The sequence below is a fragment of the Pinus tabuliformis genome, chromosome 6 (assembly GCF_031772625.1).
Source record: "Pinus tabuliformis cultivar Carrire ecotype Pingquan chromosome 6, CPIR1, whole genome shotgun sequence".
NCBI classification, from domain to species: Eukaryota; Viridiplantae; Streptophyta; class Pinopsida; order Pinales; family Pinaceae; genus Pinus; species Pinus tabuliformis.
In genome coordinates this window covers 295,966,031-295,989,290 of record NC_142292.1, presented here as the reverse complement: position 1 = coordinate 295,989,290, position 23,260 = coordinate 295,966,031, and the positions used below count along the sequence as shown (strand labels likewise).

Sequence of the window (23,260 nt, the reverse complement as noted above, 5' to 3'; positions counted from 1 at the left end):
TCAAAAGAAATCCTTGTTCATGCTAGTCAACTCAAGAAAGGATCTACAAGAGTCTACTCCAGAAAGGAACACTACAACAAGGTTACAAGGATATACAATCACAACATACATTATAGCAATATCACTACAGCAAGAGAACACATTGCCACATCTCGGATGGACATCGTGACAGTACTATCAAATTCTTGATTTCGATTTCATACCCTCACAAGGAATCAAGTAATCTCAACACATTATAAAAGCAGTAGTGCTTGGTGCTGAACAAGGCAAGGAAGTCTCAAGAAAAATCTTGGAACTCAATCGTACCAAGCAGCTCAAGCAAGAATCTCATTGAAGGAGATCATTCAAGAAAGCATCAAGGTGAAGATTTCATCTTCACATGACAAGTAAGTATCTTTTCATTCTATGTTCAAGTTTGGGTAAAATGACTTCATGATTGCAAGGACATCTATGAATTGGATGGGTTATCAAGATTCCTTGCATGAAGAAGGAGGATAGACATAGTCCTCTAAGTAGCTGAAGTCATCAAAAGGTCTCCAAATTTATAAGGGATATTTATGAAAGATCCCCTCACATAGCAAAATTGGAGACTTCAAAGTGATGTAGATGATAAACTCATTCTCTGAAAATGCAATCTGATCTACATGAAAGTAAAGGGTATCAAAGAATGTAGGATATCTTCCATCTACAAAGGAAGATAACCATAATAGATAATCAAGGTAACAAATATCCATGGGATAAGAAGGTTACCTCATTCGACAACTTATGATCTCTATGATAAATAGAGAAAGACAAGTTGATGACAAAAATATTGAATGGGTAAAGAACTAAATCATGTGCAGAAAGGAAAGGGAAGTTTGGTCCTCAATCAAGGCAGAATAGGTATAGCTAAAATGATGGAAGCTCATATCACCGAACAGATGAAGGAAGCTGAAGAAAAGGGCCAAGGAAAGAGGGAGTAACAAATCTCTATGATTGGGATAGTATCCCACACAAGAGGGTCCTATCATAAGCTTCTGTTATAAGATATGACAATGATGATAAGATGCATCGTAGCATCATGGAAGCATCAGAAACAAGAGCTCATGACATCACCATGGAAATCATGAAGGACAAAATCTATGACAGACAAAACATGAAGGATATAGCTCTTGGGAACCTCAGTGGACATTGAAGGAAAGAGTCATCTAGGACAAGGCTCATCATACATCAAGTCAAAAAGGAAACATTTGCCAGTTGGGGATATACAAGATCCTCAAAATTCTCTGATGGAATCCTCATTGTAGGGTTCACTAATCTAGAAAGGAAGCAAGTGTTTCAACAAGAACTCCAACTTATGGAATCCATGAGATGATGATGTGATGACATGAAGCAGATCAAGGGATTGAAGATCTCTTCAATCAAGGAAGTTGCTAGAAGAAGCCTTGATGACCTAAAGGTAAAGTAAGGTATGTATACTTGTGTTTAAAATTATAATGTCAAGTCATATGGTTGCAAGTAACATGGATGATTACTTCTATCTTGAGAAACGTGATCAAGAGAAAAAGGATCACCTCCTCTAAAAGGATGCAAGAAGGCATAAGACACACTAGATGAAATCAACATAATATGTCCTCATATGAAATATGAGGTGGCTAATCACAACTAAGAAACTCTGATTAAAAGGCACCTGGGAATGGAATGTGTAAGAAAGGAAGAGATTGTGAGATATGCAACCCTAATGAAGGCAATCAACATCCAATAGATCAAGAAGACTTGACTAGAAAAACTCCCAGAAAGATATGAAGACTCTAATGAAAAAAAAATGTAGACCCTTGACAATGGATATCTTTGGTAGATGTGTCAACATGAATGCAGGATGTTGATACCTACAAAAAGATGTCATGATGAAGAGCCACCTAGTAAGGTACGATTGATTTAATGATGTATTTGATTTCTTGAATAATATCTGGATAAGTTCATGCAGGGCTACTTACAAGTACAACTAGCATTCATGCGATGAATGGAAGAAGCATGATGAGAAAGAAGTAGTCATATGACGAAGGTTCCAGATATGAAGAGGCCACTTTCCATGAAGAAAGGAATGACATAACGAACTGAGGAAAGCGATCGATGATTTTTGCCCTACAAGAAAGAAGCTCAACTAACTTTCATGACATCAAGGAGAGAAGTTGATCAAGCAGCTAAAGGAACCACGAAAAAGAAGTTGTTGATGTATAGAAGAGCCCCTAGCTAAGAGGGAGCTCTAACAAGTCCCTGATCAAGATGGAGCTTGGATTAGATCACCCCTAATTAAAAAGGAGTGACAGTTGTGCTTTTCTATTTCATTTGTCATGCACTAGACCAGGACAAACAACCGTAAGTCTAGGTGAAGGCCATGAATCGAAATGTAGACACATTATAGACACAACATTCTTCTCTTCACTTTGGAAGAAAGAATGGAGGATTGGGTAATCATCTAGCATCCGATGCTCTTTGAGGATGTGTAGGGAATCCAAGATAAGAGTAGGCAAGAGGACCGATATTCTTTGAGGGTTGGGAACCCAAGATAAGAATAGTCCTAGAAGGTCATACTCAGTGAACACCTGGGTGGGTATGTACCTTGAGAGACAATGATAAAGGTGTCTATAAATCATTGGTCTCGCCAACATTGTGCTCTGATCTTATGAGAGATAGAGTTGTTAGTCAAGGCCTTGCTATAAACAATGTTGGTTACTATGATGCTATAACAGATGGGTTACCAATCCAATTCTTCTTATGAGAAATTCTTCAGATTGAGAATGACCAAGTACCATTATAAATACCTCCCTAGTTAAGAGGGAGTGTTGAAGAAAGTGTAACTAGGTTCGGTATTTACAAATGTAACTTTGACCTTTATACTTGTCAAGAAAAAGAAACATTATTTTTGTAAATTATAAGCATGAGTTTCTTGCTGATTCTTGAACATATGTGTAAATATATATACAAGTCTAAAAGGCTCTCCAAGACAAGCACAATCCTCCAAGACAAGCTCAAAGAAGTTTGCAAGCAAAACGCTGAAAGAAGGCAGTCATGTCAACCTCAAAATATATTTAATGACATGTCGGCTCAGATGACACAACAGTTCAAGATGACATGTCGGCTTATTTAGGGAGACGCAACAACTATATATACCCAGCTAAGGTCAGCACAGAAGGGAAATACAGGAACTTAGATGCTCTGAATTTTCGGATGGATACAAGGGTCTGAAATCCACAGTATAGGAAGACACAATTTCGGATGCCACAGTGAGGAAGATTCGAACTCTGTGCCTCATACAGATCTCGGATTCATCTAGTGTTTCGGAGAGTAGTTTCAGGGAACATTTCAGATATCACTTTGGTGGACTGTCCTGCAATAGCACACACAGTCTCGACATATAAATGATGATGAGGATCCCTATATAGCACACACAGTCTCGATTATCCAATAGTGACACTTTGTCTCGGCATGCATTTTGGATGATGGTCCTCGTAATCTCAGTCATGATCTCAGCATAAGCATAGTCACAATCCTAAGGGAGACATAGATACAATGATGAAGATCTAAGTGAAGGAGCAACTATGGTGCACCAACAATGATCTCTTTGTTATGGTGAAGTCCTCAATGAAGGTGCAGCAGTGGTGTTGCAACAACAATGAAGATCTTGATGGTGTAGTAGTGATGGCCTCAGTGGTGCAGCAAAGACGACGATCTCAACAATGACAAAGAAGAGGATTGGTGTCTTGGTTTTGGAATGGCATTGTAAGTCAAGGGTCATGGTCTTGGTGTTCTTCAATTGGAATCTCTATAAGAAGAATTATGTGTGGGTTTTCCTCTCCAAGAGGGAGAGGTTTTGGCCCTGGAAAAATGCCAACATCTTGTGTTCTCGTCTCTTTGTTTTTGGTAGCTATATGATGAAATAAGAAACACGCACTCTAATAATGTCAAAGAGAAGATTGTGCTAATAAGAAAATTAAAAAGCCTCACAAATAGTTATCAAGTCAAAAAGAATCTCATTAACTACATGTGCCCTAGATTATTCAACATAATGTTCTTCTGGAAATATGGCATGAAAGCAGAATGACATGAAGAAAAGCCAACTGGAAAAATTGATGAATCACTTTCTGATGAGTTAGGGACATGACTAACTCATGGACAAAAGTGATGGATGATTCGTGCCCTATATATAGAAGTTCCCAAAAGTTGAGGACTCCTTAAATAAATTCCTGACGTTGAAGAAAGGAGCTCTTCATGCAGCTAGAGATGTTATAGGTCCCTGGTTAAGAGAGAGCCTGAGAAGAAGTTTCTTACTTGGAGGAAACTCAGAAATTTATAATCCAAAAGGTTAGGTACATTCCTCTGTGATAGGAATGGGTACATCAAAGGAATAAAACTCCTGGTACAAGAAGGAGCGATAGACATGTAGTTCTGAGCTTCATCTGAAAAGACAGAATGGAGGATCGTGTAACCATTTGGCATCTGATGCTTTGGTGGGATGAATTAGGGAATCCCATGGAAGAGTAGTCGTGGGGACCAATATTCTTTTGGGGACTGGCGAGTCCAACAAAGGAATAGTTCCATGGAGCATATCCTGAGAGAACCCAAGTGGGGTATGTTCTGAGAGGGTCAAAGATGAGGATGTCTATAAATCATTTGTCTCACCAACATTTTTCTCTATGGAGATTTAGAATTCTTAGACAAGGCCTTGCTATATAAATGTTGGTTGGTATGATGCTATACAAATGAGTTACAAATATGAATTCTTCTTACGAGAAATTCTTCAGATTGGGAATGACCAAGTCCCATTATGAATACCTCCCTAGTTAAGAGGGAGTGTTGTAAAAGGTAACTAGGTTCGGTCTTCATAATGACATGTAATTATGATCTTTGTAAATGATGAAATAAAAAAGAATAAAATTATTTTTGCATGCCTTGCTTCATCGGTTTCATGAGCAAGCGTTTTTATTTCTAGATGGCTCCCATCAAGAGGTATAGGATTTGTCAGAGTCAATGTCATGTATGAAGATATGTCAAAAGTATTCTAAGTTTATAGGACTGTCAAAATAGCCCTCCAAAAAACAAGCACAAATCTCCTCTTGAAGTCGGCCTACAAGATGAATTAAATAACACAAGTCGGCCTTCAAACTATGTGGAAGATCTCATGTAAGCTTACATCAATAGACACAACCATTCGCAGTGTCATGTCGGCTTAAATATATGGGACAAACCACTATATATACGTGGCAATGGTCTCCGCAAAAGCACAGTCCAGAAATCTCGGATACCTCTGCAATTTTGGTGGGTAATCACAAAAGTACAGTACTTCACATCTCTGAGATTTCAGTGAGCTGAAACATCAGAAGAATTCGGATCATACATATTTCGGTAGAGGTTACAGTTGAAGGTTTCAAGATCGCAGTTCTATGGAGAAGGGAATTCAGATCCCTCTTGAATGTAGACAACAAAGATTAATATACCACAGTCACAAGTTCAGATATCCTCTCTAAGTTTTCGGTGATGGTGATCAATGGAGCATCTCTATGATTTGGATGTGAGAGCAGAGCTCGGTCTATCAGACAGAGGAAGAGATTGGGTGTCTAAAGGAAGAATTCAGATCTCTATATAGTTCATAAGGTACCACAGCCATATATGTCTATACTATGAAGGACATGACAGTGAGAAGAAAATCTTGAAGACAGTGATGAAAGGATCTTGATAAGACAGTCATGTGAAGATGCAAAGAAGGTCGAAGCAAAGGAAGAATCACGAAGAAGAAAAGACAATCAAGAGAAGCAATGTCTTGGTCTTGGAGCGGCTAATAGGTCAAGGGTCTTGGTCTTGGTATTCTTCAATTGGAATCTCTATAAGAATAATTTATGCGGGTTTTCCTCTCAAAGAGTGGGAGGTTTTGGCCCTAGCTCATGCCTACATGTTTTGTCTCTTGTCTATTTATGTTCATGCATTGGTTATTGTTTGATGAAGAAGAACTTAAATAATCTGATGTGAAGAAGATACGAATCTAAAGAAGTAAAAAGCATTCACAAGCAGTCACTAATGGAAGAGAAATCAACTAACATTAATGCCCTAGATTTCTCAACAGGAGAGATGTTTTCAGTTCCAGGGGCCGGGAAGGAGTCCCAGAGTATTAGAGAAGCATCTTTCCAGTCAGCAGAAGGCAGAATGATTTAATCAAAGACCAGTCTAAGGCCAGATGTCTAACAAGATGCACAGGGCAACACAGAGACTAACGCAAGGGAAAGATGTTGAAGAATCTAGGGCATTCGGGTTATAGTGAGATTCTTCTAACGATGATAACTATTTGTGAGGTACTTTTATTTTTTCTTGTTAGCACAATCTTTACTTATTATTATTAGTGTGTATTCTCTTTACTTCATCAAATAGTTACCAAAACAAAAGAGACAAGAACACAAGATGTTGGCTCTCAGCCAGGGCAAAAACCTCTCTCACCTAGAGAGGAAAACCCTTCTGCAATTTTCTCTTATTGAAACTTCGATTGACAAATTCCAAACCCTAGACCCTTTACTTCAGTATGCCTCCAAGACCTTGTCACTGCTCTTCTAGGCTCCTTATGTTGATCTTCCTTTCTGCACTGCTTTGCACCAAAACTAAGGAAACTCGGTCCTTAGTCTAATAGCCCTTTACAATAAGTTTCGTTCCAACCTTCCTTAGATTTAGACTCAGCCTTCTAGAGATTCCTTTTCGGTCCTTCTTTGTACACACTTGATACACAGTATCAAGGTCTCTTTCTTGCTGTGGAAACCCTCCTTCATACTATGTATACTTTCGGTCTTTTCCTGAAATATCTGAGATCAAGACAAAGACTAATATCGTCTCTCTTTTGCACACCTTGCAGTCCCTTCCTCCCTGCTATATGGTCCTTCCTCTTCATACTTCTTTTCGGCATTAGATAGCAGATCCATTATGTCATTGTTCTCTCCTAAAGTGACCTTTGGCCTACCTCAGAGATGCGAGGTAGGTACAGACCCAAAACAAAGAGCCCTTATTACAGCGCTAAACTCCCTTTGTTCTTCGTTGAATAGCCTCTTCCTTACGCATCAGAACGCAGACTTTTTCTCACACTTCAATCTCAGAACTTGACCGAATTGATGTCTCTAAATGAGACCACAGTTCCTCCTTTATATAGGGACTGTCTCCCTCTTCTAGGCCGACTTGACTTCTGTGGGTAGGCCGACTTCATCAAGGGGTATATTCAATCATAGTTGAGCCGACTTCTTTGGAGCTTCTTGACAAGGTCTTGGAGCATACAATTACTTCAATAAATTGTTCTTTTCAAGTGTAACAACACTTCATATACATGACTCTAAATTATATATTTATGATAAGATGACAAATCCCTAAAGACATCAAGAAGAAGTCTTTGACCTATAAAAACTCCTTGCTCATGAAACCCATGAGGCAAGCATTACAAAATACATTTTATTATCTTTGTCTCTTCATTACATGGATTTATAATTACTTAGTCAATATGAAGACCCAACTAGTTACACCTTCTTCAACAAAAGAGGGTCAAATTTCTGAAGGCAAGTCGTGCCGCGAGATTACCTGTGGGGTGAGGAAAATTCCTCACTAGATTTTTGCCAGTATTTTCCTCTGTAGGATTACCAGATTTTGGCATCCGTTGTACTCATAATTTCTCACTGCTGCATAATAATAAAACCCTCAGTTGTTGCACCAGTTTTCCCAAGTTGGGTTTTTCTGAGGACTTTTGTCCAAAAATAATTGTGTTATTTTTATGCGTGTGTGCTAGCATTTCTCAGTTTCCAGCACAATATTTTTCCGCAGTATTTTTATTTGTGAAAGTTGCAATGTATTTATTTCGATATTTTTCGTAGATGATAAATTGTTAACTAATTAACAATTAGGAGAAATAATATCAATTGTTACAATAGGATTCCAGTGTAGGAATTTTCACACTGTCTAGGGTGAATGGACGTGTCTCTTGGCCAAGGCCGACTTGACTTGGAGGGAAGCCAACTTTTGGAGCCAAAAAATTCATTTTAAAAATTCAAATTTACATATTTTAAAAGTCACAATGGGACTTTGACTCAAAATAAATTTTCCTTTGACTCAAGCATTTATAAATATGCTTTACAATGATAAATATAATCACATCAAGTGACCACAAGTACATTATGAAGACCGACCATAGTTAAAAATTCAACACTCCCTCTTAATAAAAATATAAACTTTGAAAGGAAAAATTATCCTATGGCACAAGGGTCAAGTCTACTTAACATCAGCATCAAAGTCCTAAAAAAACACCTCGAAGGATTTCCAAGATTCATCAGTCACTGAACATGTCAAACTTTTTAAAACATACTATAATGCAAGGCAATCTATTTGTCAAAAGGGAATGCATGAAGATGATAAGAAACATGCAATAGAGTGTTGTACACACCAAAGGAACGAAAAAGAAAACCTTCCATATGCAAGACTGCTTCAACCTTTAATCCAAATCAAAAATGAGAGGAAATCTCTATAGAATTTATCAATGATTGCCAATATCTCAAGGGATAGAATTCTTATGGTGGTAGATAGATGCATTAAATATGCACATTTTATGAGCATCAACAGGACAAATTCCACCAAACATCTTGCAGAAACCTTCTCCAAATTTGTCTATAAGTTGATATTTGTAGATAGGGCAGGTACTTCTGCACAGGCCTAAGTGTCTAGGTGTGTAGAAGTTGCCCTAGACCTCCTTAAACACTTGCTTTAGTGTGAGCAAGTTGCATTTGTAACTTAACCTAAGTTCAACTTAGGAAAAGCACATAATTATTGTGTTGGTTTAATGAGCTATAAACTTAGGAAAAATAAATTAATTACTTTAGTTATTACATTTTAATCTCAACCCTTGATCTCAAGTGAGGCGAGATCTAATCTCAACTATCAATCACTTTGGAGAATAGGGTTAGGGATTCAACTCAATGAAAAGTTATAAAAGCAAGGCTAAGAAAAGGAAGAAAACAAACCATACAGCAGCGCAAGATTGAGAGAGGCTTCTCAATGAGGAGTGTGATACTCTAGTGTGATGGGTCCAAGGAAGTGCAAAAGGAGAGCTTGCAGATCTAGATCCGCCAAGGGGATTGAGCACCGACCTAGGGCCTGATGTGCTGGCTGAAATTCAAAGCAATTTTGTAATCTGTAATCTTTCTCAGTTAGGTCATTTTCCCAGGATAAGAGCCCAAGTAAGTTTTGGAAGTTAACAAAAAACTGTAATTGAGTCAAATCTGTTGTGTCATCATGATTGAGATTGGTATATTTTGTTTCCACTAAATTTATTGTGTTCATGATCCTAGCTATGCAATTAATCAGTAGATGTGTAATCTACTAGGAATTAAGTGCCCAATGCTAAGTTTGCAAGAAAATTTAACATACAGTACATGGCCTTCCTAAGGCAACTATCAGTGACAGATGTTAGATTCAAAAGCAATTTCTAGAAAGAATTCCATAAACAAACTGGTATCACTCTCAACAAAAGCTCAATTTATCACCCTCGAACTGATGGACAAACAAAGACTGTGAACAAGTTTGTATAAGCATATTTACGTTGTTATACCACGGATAAACAAAACAAATGGTTCCAATGGTTACACCTAGTTGAATTGTGGTACAACTCCACTTATCATGCGTCCACCATTATGATTCCATTTAAAGCTTTATATAGTTATGACCCTTCCAGACTAAAGGATTTCATACAATTAGACATCCACCATCATTATTCCATTTAAAGCTTTATATGGTTATGACCCTTCCAAACTGAAGGATTTTATACAATTAGACATCAAGGTTCTAGCAATGAGATAACACTTGGAAGAATCATAGAAGGTTGCACACATAATTGAGGTAAACCTTTCTTTGGGAATATTCTCCCCTGCACTTAAACTTCTTAATCCATATCAAAACTTTTTATCAACAATTGTTTTTGAGATGCTAACTTTAAGAATCTTATATTTTTACTTTGCAATGCCCAAAATTTCAAAATTTGGTTCCACTGAAAAGAGCAACAGAATCTTTTTCCCAAACAAAAAAGTAAGAAAATAATGACTATTATTATTTTGAATTGCCATTTGATTTTACAGATTAAGCTAAAGCACACAACTCAGCTTAACAATGAAACTTCAAAACTAGGCCTAACAACCTTCTGTGGAAGTTCCCTAGTTACTTGTCTTTTCATTCCCATAAAAAAGAAATAAAAAGATCACAAGAAAAATGAAATTGTTAACAGAAGTGTTTCCTCAAATATGGAAACAATATATCTGCATTTCATTGCACTAGAGCTAATACTTACAACATTTTGTAAAGATTGATGTTGAGTGCCTGAACCACTTGTTAGAAGCTTGGGCAACTCTTGATGCAATACAGATACATAAATTTTCTTCTGAAGTGGGACCAATGGAGCCAGTCTATCAAAATTTGAAGTGCAAGAGACCAAATTATTCCTAGGCAACAATGAAAATAAGAAAAGAAATATTTTTTCTCCAAAGCTAAAAATACAGGTCAAAGGTCAATTGCTTCAAGTCATTCACAAGCAGATTCAGTTCGAATACTGACACTGTAACCTCAGACAGTGGTGGCAATGTAAGAGTTCCATTCTTAACAAGTAAAGCCTTTGTACGCCGAATCATGAATGCATGCACAATATATCTAAGCAGCTTAAACTGTTTGCTACATCCAGAGGTATTGTCACCTGTAAAAGATGTGCTTTGAACATTAAAGAATGTCAGAATTCCCTTCAAACTTTCATTATCTTACCAAACAGCCTATCAGATTTCTGAATAAACAAAATTAAGTATAGTATGTTACAAAATTCTTCCACGAATTTGACTTCAAAAATTATTCTTCATATAGAAAATAGCACATAAAAACACAATGTTTACTTGCAACTTCTCCAATTTCCAGCAGATTACAAAGTAGCATATAAAACCACTTCGAACTGGTATGCCCACTTCATTAGATTACTCAATGAACTCAATAGTACAAAAATGCATAAAGTAACAGAATTTATTGCACCCATCTGCAAAAATCCATCCAATCATTTATCAATAATATTCACGATTCAGCATTTAAATGTATAGATTGAAAGGGTATACCCTTACTTTTGCTAAAGCATAAGCTATAATCTTACCTTGCTCTACTCAAGAGGATAACAGCAGACCAATGTTTCAGGAAATTTGATCTCAACTTGTCTGTTTATGCATAAACAAGCAACAACTACACAAGGAAACAAGACTAGGAACAGAACAATTTTGGTTAACAATTATGGTTACGTGTTATTGCTCTCTTGAAACATTTCATTCCCAGACATAGTAATAGTATAAGCATTGTTATCCAAGACCTGTTACATACATATTATGGTATATCTTTTCTCTGTTTCCTGTATCATGTTTTATGGCTGGTAATGTGAGCAAGAACATGTAGCACTTTACTTCTGGTACATTTATTATACAAATGGAAGTGTATTATTACTCTCTTGCTCTGTGCATTATAAAATGCACAATGAGGTTCCCCAACCCATCATCCAGGCAGACTTTGCAGCACAACCCTACAGCTGCTACAATGCCTCCCGAGATTTCCAACTCAGCAGGAGGAAAATACCGGTACCCATATCTCACCTATCAATCTTCGCAAGCCATCGTCCAGCCTGGTTCCACCCTACAAGAGAGCAAGGTGCTGGTTTTAATAGGAATCCTGTCCCCTCCACCACCTTCCAAACATCCAAGTTCTCTTTGGATGCTTTTGGTCACCTCTGGCATTATAAGCAAGAGATGAATGAGATTTGTTGCACACATTTTGTCAAAGTTCCAAGGAAGCAGTTGTACCATATTTTTCAAAGGATCAAGATCACCAGCCATCAGTTTTTGAGTCATTGTAAACCCATTCTGCAAAATTTGTAATGTAAATGATGCTAGTAAGACCGTGTATGTAGAAAGAAAGAAGAAAGAAATTATTTTAACGTCCACGAGGCTAAAGATAGCCTATGGGACAGATTGCTTTTTCATCTGCTTGATGTATTCGCCCTTTTTTTTGTGAAGCTTCACAATAAATGCTCCCGTCTTCTCGACAAACCCCTCGTTAAATAGATTATCCCAAGAGCTAGCTGCCAGCGTATCTGCATAACTTTCCCTGTTGTCTTTGAAGGCCTCACATTCTAAAATGAAATGTTTTTCTGTTTCCACTTTTCCCGAAGAACAAAAAATGCATACCCTTTCCTCCCACACTTCCTTTGGCCTTTTCCAGCGCCCTGTTTCACAACGGAGTTGATGAGAATTAGTCCTTAACTGAGCAATAAGAATTTTGGCTCTCCAAGAGATATTGGCCTCTATGTATGCTTTTGGTTGATGATTATGAGTGGGATTAAACACTTCAATATAGTAATTTTTCTTTCTTCCTAGCTCCTTCTCCCAAGTACGTTTGTGGAACTTTTCCATAACAAAAGCTTTTATCTCTTTGCTGTTTATGGGGCACGCGTTCAAGCAAATATCCCATTTACTAAACCATTTGTTATTTTGTTGCATCCAAGTTTTTTTGCTCTTGCACAATCTATCATTAAAGACAAACTTAGGCCATCTACCCTCTTCCATTTGCTCAATTTTTTTTAAATAACTTATGACTCGCACCATAGCAATTGCTTCAATAGGAGCAGCTCCTGTTTCACTTAACAAGATATCATAAGGCACTGCACTTTTAATCTTAAATTTGTTTGTAATCAAACGCTTCTGACTTTTCTCAATTTGTCTCCACTGCATGTCGGAAGTACTGCTAGCCCACAATTCACAACCATATAGAATCACTGGAATCACTAGAAGCCCAAAAAGAGTTTGAGTGGTCTTCCAGTCCGATAACTCTGCCTCTCTACACCTATTTTGAAAAGCATAAAATGCTTTCCAACCCCCCAAAGTTCTTTTCTTTCTACAACCATTCCAGCTTAGATTTTTGTTGAAGTCAACTCCGAGGTATTTGTATTCCGCAACTTCTTCCAGAATGTTGCCTTCAAAGTAGAACTTATGTTGGTTATGTTTTCTTTTCTTAGAGAAGACCACTACTTTCGTTTTGCTGATATTGACTTGCATCCCCACACTTCTACAAAAATGCTCAAGGGATAGTAAGTGCTCTTGCAAACCAAGCGTCGATTTAGCAATCAGAATAAGGTCATCTGCATACAAAAGAAGCCTTATAACAAACTTGCACAAATAGATACCATCACCCCCTTGCGAATTTAACCACTCCTCAAGCTTGTCGATATATAAACCAAAAAGGGTAGGAGACAGTGGGCAACCTTGCTTGACCCCGATATCGCTTCTAAAACTTTCAGAAATGCCTGCCGAAGTTCTAATTTTGACTTTCACCTCTTCATACAGCCTATGCACAGCTGCTCTCAAATGTTTAGGAACCCCAAGTTCCTCCATTCTTTGCCAAAGTTTATCCCTAGGAACCGAGTCAAACGCTTTTCTGAAATCAACAAAGCAACAAAAGACTTCTTCCCTATTCTCCCAAACTTTTTCAATGATGTGCCTTAAAGTTATGCAATGATCAACTGTTGAATGCTTAGGTCTAAAACCTGCTTGCCCTTTAGCACGCTTATTTCTTTCTTCTGCCCACTTGCTAATTTTGTTTTCTAGCATGCTTCCAAATAGTTTTGCAAACAAAGGGTTTATCATGATGGTCCTATAATTGGAGGGATTATTGATGTCACCGCTCTTGAAAAGAGGTATTGCCAGACTAGTTGTCCAATCTGTGGGGAGCCCTTGTTGTATGATGTTGTTGAAGATTTTTGTAATGTGAGGTGCAAGGATCTTTGAGCCCCACTTTAGATATTCTGCTTGGAGTTCAGCTAAGTCTTTTGCTTTTCCAACACCCAACTTCTTGATACCCATCTCTACCTCTTGTACCATGAAGAGTTTAGTATCCGTGTTGACCAAGGGGGGAGGGTCAACCTTGGGAACCTGCTCATAGAGTTGTCTTGCATAGTCAAACCATTTAGAAGCTGTAATATTATTTCCAATTTGTATCTTTTTCGGTTGGAGCTCCTTCCAAAATAATTTGGGATTATTTTTCCCAAGGAAGATTAGTTCTTCCCTCCTTGAAACCATGAAATCAGCCTTTTTCTTGCTTAATAAATGCTTGTAAGATTTGAGCTTTATGTTGTCCTTGTTTGACTCTTTCCAGATTCTCCTTGCCTTTTTGCATTCCTCGTCAAACCAAGCATTAACCGGAAAGCAATTTGTTTCAACTTCTTAATTTTTGTTCTTTTGCACTTTGCAAGTGCGCATTGAATTAAATGTGTTAATTCATGACTATGAAGGTTGTGAATTGTAATGTTCTCCTTCTCAAAGAGCCTCTCTAACGTCATTTTGAAGGTATTACAATTTTCTGGGGTCAAAAGAATTCTTCCCTGTGGGAGATTTTGTTGGACACGCTGAATTTTTGACTCTAATTGTTTCTTTCCAATCCAAGAGAAACATAAATAAATTGGCTTGTGATCTGATTTCAAATCCCACAGCTGATCTCCAACCAGAACTTCGTCCATTTTCTCACACAAACCATGCAAGCAAATTACATAATCTACCACACTTGCTCCATTGTAAGTATTGCACGTGAAATTACCGGACTTTGCCCATCTAGTCAAGCCATTACAAATGACTAAATCAAAGGCCCCACATAGAGTAAGCAATTTTTCACCAAAGAGATTGCAGCCCTTGTCCTCTGAAATTCTTTCCCACTGATGATTACTTTCTTCTGTAAGCCAAATAGGGTCACAATCATCTTTACAACAAAGAATGCTAGCTTGCTCACTTGCAGTCCTAGCATTGAAATCACCCACTATAAGGACTTCACCTAGCTGAGAATATGTTGCAATATCCGCTTTTAAAGCTGCAAATGGATCTTTGTGGTCAAGCCCTCTACCTTTGTAGATTTTTGAGACCTGTGGCGCAAAATAGCATGCTGCAATTCTGATGTGGTTTCCATTTTCTGATATTTTGAACCAAATGAATTGCTTATTTGAGTCTTCTTTTTCTAACTGAATGAGACGACCTTTCTCCCTTACTAAAACCATGATACCCTCGTGCCCTTTGCCATTCCCTGTTGCCTTGTTCCACACTGCCATCTTCCAGTATCCTTCAAACAAAGGTGTCTTGCACCCTTCATGCTCATGTGTTTCTATGAGGCAAATTATGTCTCTATTTTCCGCAATAGGCCCTAACCCAGGTCCTCGTCTCCATGGGTAACCTCTGCAGTTCCAACAAACTAATCTCAAGGAAACCTGGGTATGACTTGATTGCTATTTATTTTGACGTGCAAGACTCACATTTGAGTCTTTGTCCCTGTTTTCCCGTACTGACCTTGCTTTCTGATTTCCTGTTGAAGAGTTTGTTGCCTCTTCTTTATTACCATCTTGCTGCTCTGTTTTGGAAGGAGGTCCAAATTGTGCTATCACAGCTTTGCCTTTATAAATCCATGCTCTCTTTCCTTCATCTCTTGCTGCCCTAACCTTTAAAATTTCCTCTCTTCTTTCCTCCTGTTGTTTTACAGTTAAATCTTCTTCTAGGAAAAAACGAGAACCCCTCAAGAGATGCTTCTTGCTTAGAATAATATATTTATCACGTGAGCTAGCCATAATGACTTTTATGGGCCTGGCTCTCTCCCTGTTAAACTTACCCACCCTCCATGCTTGGTATATTTGTCCTTGCCATAGCAACTTGTCTTTCAAGAAGTCTCTTGCAAGGTCAAGAGTACATTCATTTTTTCCATAGTCTTTCACCCCTTTAATAATTATGTTTGCTGCCCTATTTTGTCTTTCCTTGCCTTCACTATCTTGCATGTTGTCAACCTTATTAGCAGAATTACTAATAACTTGAGCCCAAGTTTTGGAAACTTTGGTGGAATCTTCTTTCATTTCTTCTCTTGCGTTCTCTTCATGGTTGTTCATTTGGACAATCATTTTCCCTTTATCCTGGGATGATTTCACATTCACCACCTCTGTACTTTCCACTACAGATTTCTTTACATTTTGCACATCCGCCTTCATGCGTTGCCATTCTATCTTCCCTATCAGGAGAGCTTCCTATAGCAATGCCACTTGTTCTTCTAAAATTTTATTGCTTTCTGCTAACGCCTTGTTCTCAGCCGTTATTATATGAATTTTATGATCTCTTTCCTGCCCTTTAGCTTCTAAAACCTCCAACCTTTGTTTTGCATTTAACAATTCTTTCACATAAAGATCAGATGACCAGGTGAGAGGTGTGGATGTGGGACTATATAAGGCAAAATCATCAATGGTTTTTCCTTTGGGCTTCTTGTTGCCACCTGCTTGTGGAGGAGACTTGTTTGGGTGCTTTTTGCGAGGGAGTTTCTTCCTTGTTTGCTCCCATTTTAGACGAGCTATTCTTCGTTTTAAAATGCCCCGATATTGTTTGGCATTGACCCAAACCCACTTCCCAACTTTGGCGGATGATGCAATTTTCACTTGTCCTAAATCATTTGTCTCCACATGTTCTGAAATTTCTGGTTCCTTTGTCATGTTTGAATGCATTTGTTGTTGCTTGCTTGCTGCTCAATACTTCCGCTGCGTAAAAACTCCCTGCTTTCACACTGCTCACTGTTTGTTGCTCGCTGCTATTACTGCTGCCCAAATTGCTCTGCTCACTGTTCACTGCTCATACTGCTCACTGTTCGCTGCTCGCTGCTCTCACTGCTGCCCAAATTGCTCTGTTTAGTGGGAAAAGCTTTTCTCTGTCAATTCTTTCTGTCACGCCCTTCCACCATACTTACTTACGCTCCCACTCCTCAAGTTGCAACAGCCTGACGCCGACTTTATCAGAATCGCAAACTTTCAACGCGTCAAATGTCTGGTAAAAGTATCAAACCCCTGTAAGCTTTCAACACCGCTACCATCCTCGCCTGTTCTGGTTCTGGTTCCCGCCTTTGACGTCTCCTAGATGCTCGATGAAACCCTAGGAAGCTCGGAGCAAATGGAATGACTGAGAGTTCAAATCCTCCGCAATAACTCCGTTGTATGTAACAACCTCGGTAAGCCTATTATTTTGACAATGAATTTCATCCTATGAGGTTTTTTGTCTCACTGATTCATCTGTGTTTCTAAAAGTGGTTGACCGACAGAGTTTTTCCCTCCAGCCTCACCTCAAAGCTAAGGTGGAATTTATCGTCAAAGTATTAGGTGAGTTCTAGTGCTTTAGTCGAGTCTTCTATGAAAGTGATTTGGGAATAATTTAAGCTAATTAGTTAAATCATTTTATTACAAGTCACTTGGACTACTAGATCACATCATGTTGCAGAATTGGGTATGTATGTTGAAGGTCTATAACGAACAGGTATCCCTCTCTGAAAGTTGAATTATGTAAAACCTTATGTAAAAAATATTTTAGTGCATGGTCCCTCATACTTACACCATGGCTAAAATATTTGAGGGTGGAAAAATAATTAATCCCCTCAAATGTCAATTAATTGATTTTTCTGACAAAAAGAAAATTAATCCTGAGCTAGAAAATTAATTAATTAGAGTCAAAAATTAAAACGCTAGAGAAATTAAATTCTCCAAGTGGAAAAATTTGCAGGGCTTGAAGAAATTAATTTTTGGAAGTTCCCCCCAAGGGAATGTTGGAAATTTAAAAATTGGAACCTTGGGCCTTGGTGATCAAGTCAAAGTTTTTTGAAGAAATTAGCTCAAAATAATTATTTCAACAGCAAAGATTAATATATCATAAAGGATTTATCAATGGTAGAGATTAGAATATCATCAAAGATTTATCAACGGCCAAGATTATTTTGACAGGGATCAAGCCAACTAGCCGTTATTTTCCACTTCGAGGATTTTTCTACAAATTAGAGGCCATTTGTATCTCATGCCATCTAATGTTTTGGCTAATGTGACTCTGTAAAGCTGATGTAAAGCTATTGTCCCGCTCGGAACGTTTTGAATAATCATAATAAAGACTTTGGGGTGAAGTTCATGGTGTCTCTGATCTACTTATTTGTGGTATGTGTTGGGTTCAGGGATTCCTATATTGTGCTTTATAATTCTTATTGAACCTTTACTTCATTGTACGTGATAGGAACATTCTATTGGTAAGTTGTGGGCTTATCTTAGGTGATCTAATTCACTGCGTGTTCTAACGGTTTACTTTTCAGAAAATATATAGTGTTTGTAGGTTCCCCAACCCTTGGACTCCAAGTTCACAAACTTTGGGCATAGGCTGACTGTGGTTGGATCCTAAATATTTTTATGGTTTTTCTAACTTCGCTAAGGCTGTGGTTTGGCATTTATCTTTTGAAATACATTTAGCCATTTATCAAAAAAATTATTTCTCAAAATTTCTCTAAGCATTGTACACATGTATATTTTGTAAATATATTTGTAAAATAGAATTTTGTAAATAATTTTAATTTCTAACCTTGTTTGTTGTTTGGGTTTTGGGATTTATTTTAAATTTTTGTATATATTGGAGTTTTGGGTATTTGTAAATTCATTTGTGCAGGTGAAATCAAAAGGCAAATAAGCTGGACTAGAGCTAAATCTAGGCCCTTGAGGGTTGTTGAGAAATCTAGCGCATTGAGATTAGGTGATTTCTCTTCTATTAATAATTGCTTGTGATTGTTTTTTACTTCCTTATATTAGGATCTTCTTTTACTCAAGTTATTAGTGTTCTTCTTCATCAAATAGCTACCAATGCATAAACCATAAAGAGACAAGAGACATAGAACATAGGCTAACAGCCAGGGCCAAAACCTCTCCCACTTGAAAGGAAAACACGAACAAATTCTTCTTCTTATAGAGATTCCAATTGACGAATACCAAGACCAAGACCCTTGATCTATTTGCCACTCCAAGACCAAGACAAAAGTTCCCTTAATGATAGTCACCCCTATGCTTCTTCCTTTGTCTCGACTCCTCTTCCACTTCGACCGGCTTCTGCTTCAAACCTTCAGCCTCCTTAATTTAGAAACCCTAACTTGAACATAAGACCTCTTCTTATACCTTGATTTCATTCGCTTGGGATGGAGTACCTTCCTAGCTTGATTTGGCCTCCCTTATGACTTGAACTGCTTCCAATCTCAGTTGCCTAAGAGGATTGTAATTACTACAGCATAAGTCTTGTATGTGTGTCTCAAAACGAACCCCAAAATAGATCTAAATAATGCCACAGACCTCACTCTCCCTTTGCTTCACTTTGTTGGCTCCAAGACTATCCTTTTAACCCTTTCGGTGATCTTTAGGCTTCCTCATTGTACTTCGCACTTCAGACTATATGATCACTAAAAATTTGTCTCTAACTGAAATCTGAACTGCCCTATTTATAGTTGTTGGACCCTGTAATAAGCCGACATTACTTAGACATGAGCCGACATGTCTATTTGAGAGATTCTATTATTCTTTTGAAGCTGACTTGAAGGAGGTGACTTTGTCTTGGTCTTGGAGGGTCTTCTTATCCTTTTTATGAGTCATACAAAATGTAATATGCATGTTGTCGCACAGAATGTCTAGGCACCGCGACAACGGCTCAGATCGGGGATTGTCATCCTGATCCCCAATCTCTCCATTTAAGTTATCTCCCTATAGCAGGTTAAGGGGGGTAGACCCTATGGAAAAATGGAATGAAGAAGAACTAGTTGGGAACCAACTAGTTTGGGAGACACAGTGAAGTGACCGAGTACTTGATTAAGATTTAGCAAGACTTATAGAATTTGATTAGATTTTAAATGATTGATACCAATGCCTTATGGAGTCAACGATCTTGCTAGGAGAATTAAGACCAAGTAATTGATTAGCAATTGTTGCTTGGATGAATGACTATCTTATATGAAATGCAGATCCTAAAGCTGATGTGAGATGCAAGAATCTTAGTTAATTTTAGTTAAATGTCTACCTAAGTTTTAACCCTACGATCCTTTCTATATTGAGCCTGATTTCGTAATTGGCAGAAAGAAGATAAGGTGAAGCACACTAAGGTGTGATTAACAATACCTCTCCTAAAAATCTAACATACCCAGTGCCTCCGGGGCTGCAGAGAGTTGTGGCTCTGACGACTGTAAGGTCACTGTTTTAAGCAGTGTTGATAATATCGCCGAAATATCGGCGATATTCGTAAATATCGCGATATTTTCGGCGAGCCGAAATATCGCCGAGAAAATATCGCGATATTTTCGGCTCGACGATCCAAAATATCGCCAGGAGACAGTGAAAAAAATCCGCGTGGGTTATAAAATTCCGATTTTGGTTTTTTTATCAATCATTTTCATTTCTGATTGCTGGAGAAGGAAGGGGAGAGCTATGTGCTCGCTACCAAGGAAGGTTTGAGCGTTGCATAGCTATTATCGCCACCAACAACGAAGATTTTGTTGATCTAAGCTTCAAGAACAGTGAGACAATTTCGTTTCTTCCATTAACATGTATGTTCAAATAAACCCCTATGTTAATGAATTTTTTGTTAGTTTTAGGATTGTTCTTGCTTGCTTATTTGCCTACACTCATTTTGCTTGTTTTTTTTTCCATTTGAAAATATTTTCATGCCCATGAGCAAATGCAAGGGTTTTAAGTTTTTAACTTTTCTCCATATTTGGAGAGCAAACTCCATTTTTTTTGAGTTCATAGCTGCAAAGGCTATTTATTATATATTAGGGGTTCATCTCTATAAAATTTCTTCATCTTAGAAATTAGTTTCTTATTGTGAATAGTGAGAGAGCACCTGTATAGAAATTATCCTGTAGACAAGTTCTCTATGCAATAGTTGTTTATCTATTGTCTTGGCCTACTGCTTATTATAGGGATTAACACTAGTCAAGGTGAGGTAGGTTTGCCTATTTCTATGTATGAAACAATGTGCTCAATATTGGATGTTGTGCCTTCGAAGTGAAACGTATTCCTCCTCTTATTGACAAATTTCCTGAAGCATGTAGCCATTGTTGAAACTGGACTGATAGGGAATAAGCAATAATTTAACAGATTTTACTCTACTGCTTTCTGTGTATTGGAAGGGCTAGAAAAATGTCTCCTTGTGGGACAATGAAGGTCACACCACTGTTATATGTAAATATTTTTTATTTGATTTTAATTGGCAAGCAAAAATTTTGAATTTTATCATTTCAATTTGCTGAACAAAGTTACAGTATGTTATGATATTACAGAGATATGTACGCACAGTGTTGTTTATTCATGTAGCCATGCTTATCTACTTGGTGTTTCCCTTTTGATCCTCATCAACGGTCGAGATTACTTTGACAAGGATCACTCGAACTAGCCATTGGACGATTTATCTTTAAATAGGAGGTCAGTTGTCAGTTGAATTCCTCCAATCTCTGGATCATGTACTAAGCTCTCAAGCTCTCTTCTATACTTTTTTGAATTAATGCAAAAGTCTTTGGGGTTTCAACGTGTTGTAGTGTTCCTCTTCATGAATTTATGATAACATTGTTTTAATTTTTGCTTAATATTATGTGAAAATTATCAATCAATAGCTCTCTTAGAATAATCTGAATACAGGTATCTTATTCAGTTTGTTGGATCTAGGGTAACATTTTTAATTTTGATTGAAGTAACAAGTATCTATATTTCTTCATAATTTTATTGTTGTTCTATTTCTCTACTTGATTTGATGGTTGATCTAGTGTTTGCAGAAGATCTCTCAGGTTCCCATTGAGCGTTTGGGGATAGTCTTCAGTTGGACCAGCGAACTCTCAACACATATTTTCTGAAGAGCCTACTTCATATAAGCCTCACGATTTATCTAACGATAATTTTTTATTTTGCAGAGTGTTTTTTGGGCTAGTACCTCTCTAAAATTTCAAAATCTTTTCAATATTTTGTGGAAATTTTGATAGATCTGGGTATTAAGAGCCTTAGATTATCAAATCTAGGAGCAAAGTTGGACTTATACTCCTCAGACCTTATAGATCTGTAAATTATTTGTATAGATCTGTAAATTATTTGTGTAGAACTGTTATTTACTTGTGTAGATCTGAAATTTTGTAACATAATTTTGAATTTTAACACTTGGGTTTTTTGGATTTTCTCTATTTTTATACATATTGGGTATTGGGTTTTTCTCTTTTCACTTGTGCAAGAATAGATATGAGAAATCAGCCAAGAAAATCTTCAAATCTAAGCTAAATCTGGACCCTAGAGGGCAAGATCTGGGCTCAAAGATTGTGTGCAGGAATAGATCTGAGAAATCAGCCAAGACTTCAGATCTGAACTAGATCTAGACCCTGGAAGGCACGATCTGGGCTCAAAGATTGTTTGCGGAAATAGATCTAAGAAATCAGCCAAGAAAATCTTCAGATCTGAGCTAGATCTAGACCCTGGAGGGCAAGATCTGGGCTCAAAGATTGTTTGCAGGAATAGATTTGAGAAATAAGCCAAGTAAATCTTCAGATCTGAGATTTTTCAAGCAGATCTGGGGGTTTTGAGACAAATCTAGGCCCTGGAGGGCAATATCTTATCCCAAATCTTTTTACCAGGCAGCGATTAAAGATTTTGCAACAAATCTGAAGATTTGAAGCAAAACAATTTTTTTCAGAACAAGGGTTTCAAGTTTTGGGGCTCCTAAGCCCAAATCTGCCTTCTCTCAGCCCAACACTAGTTCTATTAGGCCTAGTGTTAGCTCTCATTGGCCCTAGATTCTCTTACTCCATTTCTGATTTGAATATTTGATTTTCTGAAGCTAATCATTGGTGATTTTTTGCAGAAAATTTGGTAAAAATTTGTGTTTCAGAGATTGAGATATTTTTGACAACATGGGCAAGTGATATTCAAGGCCTAGGGCCTAAGGGTTTGATCTCTAAACCATCTTTTTCCTCATTGTTTGCTACAGCAGTCATATACCTTTCTAATATTGGTGAAAAACACATCTAAGTGGTTTGAAATTAACTAAAAAATTGCTAAATACATTAATAAGTCATTTATGTTTGATGTGTATCAAGAATTTGGCCTAAATCTACATTTTGGGTCACTGTTATCTCTGAATAATTCTGTTTATGAAGTTTGAAATATAACAATGGAAAAATTTCATGTGTGTTAGCCTAAAATCAGTGCCTAAGTTGTCTAATACATGAAGGAATTAATTTCTTGAGTTGGGCATTCATCATTAGGCTTATTTCATGTTTTAATTGATGGTTGTAATAAGCAGTGTTGATAATATCGGTATCGGAAAATATCGGCGAGTCCAGAAAATATCTTATCGGCAATATCGGCAAAAATATC

The 23,260-nt window shown here is 37.5% G+C and overlaps 1 protein-coding gene across 3 annotated transcripts in view; it reads right to left on the bottom strand.

Annotated features, from left to right (window-relative positions):
* Positions 1-23,260, bottom strand: part of ASG3 (SNF2 domain-containing protein / helicase domain-containing protein) — a 380,591-nt gene that overhangs the window by 163,436 nt on the left and 193,895 nt on the right. For all 3 annotated transcript variants that reach the window (XM_089415440.1, XM_089415438.1, XM_089415443.1), the window contains 2 exons: positions 10,597-10,732; positions 10,334-10,448 (listed from right to left, as the gene is read on the bottom strand). In XM_089415440.1, the coding sequence (XP_089271566.1) occupies positions 10,334-10,448; positions 10,597-10,732 (251 nt within the window). The remainder of the gene's footprint in view (positions 1-10,333; positions 10,449-10,596; positions 10,733-23,260) is intronic.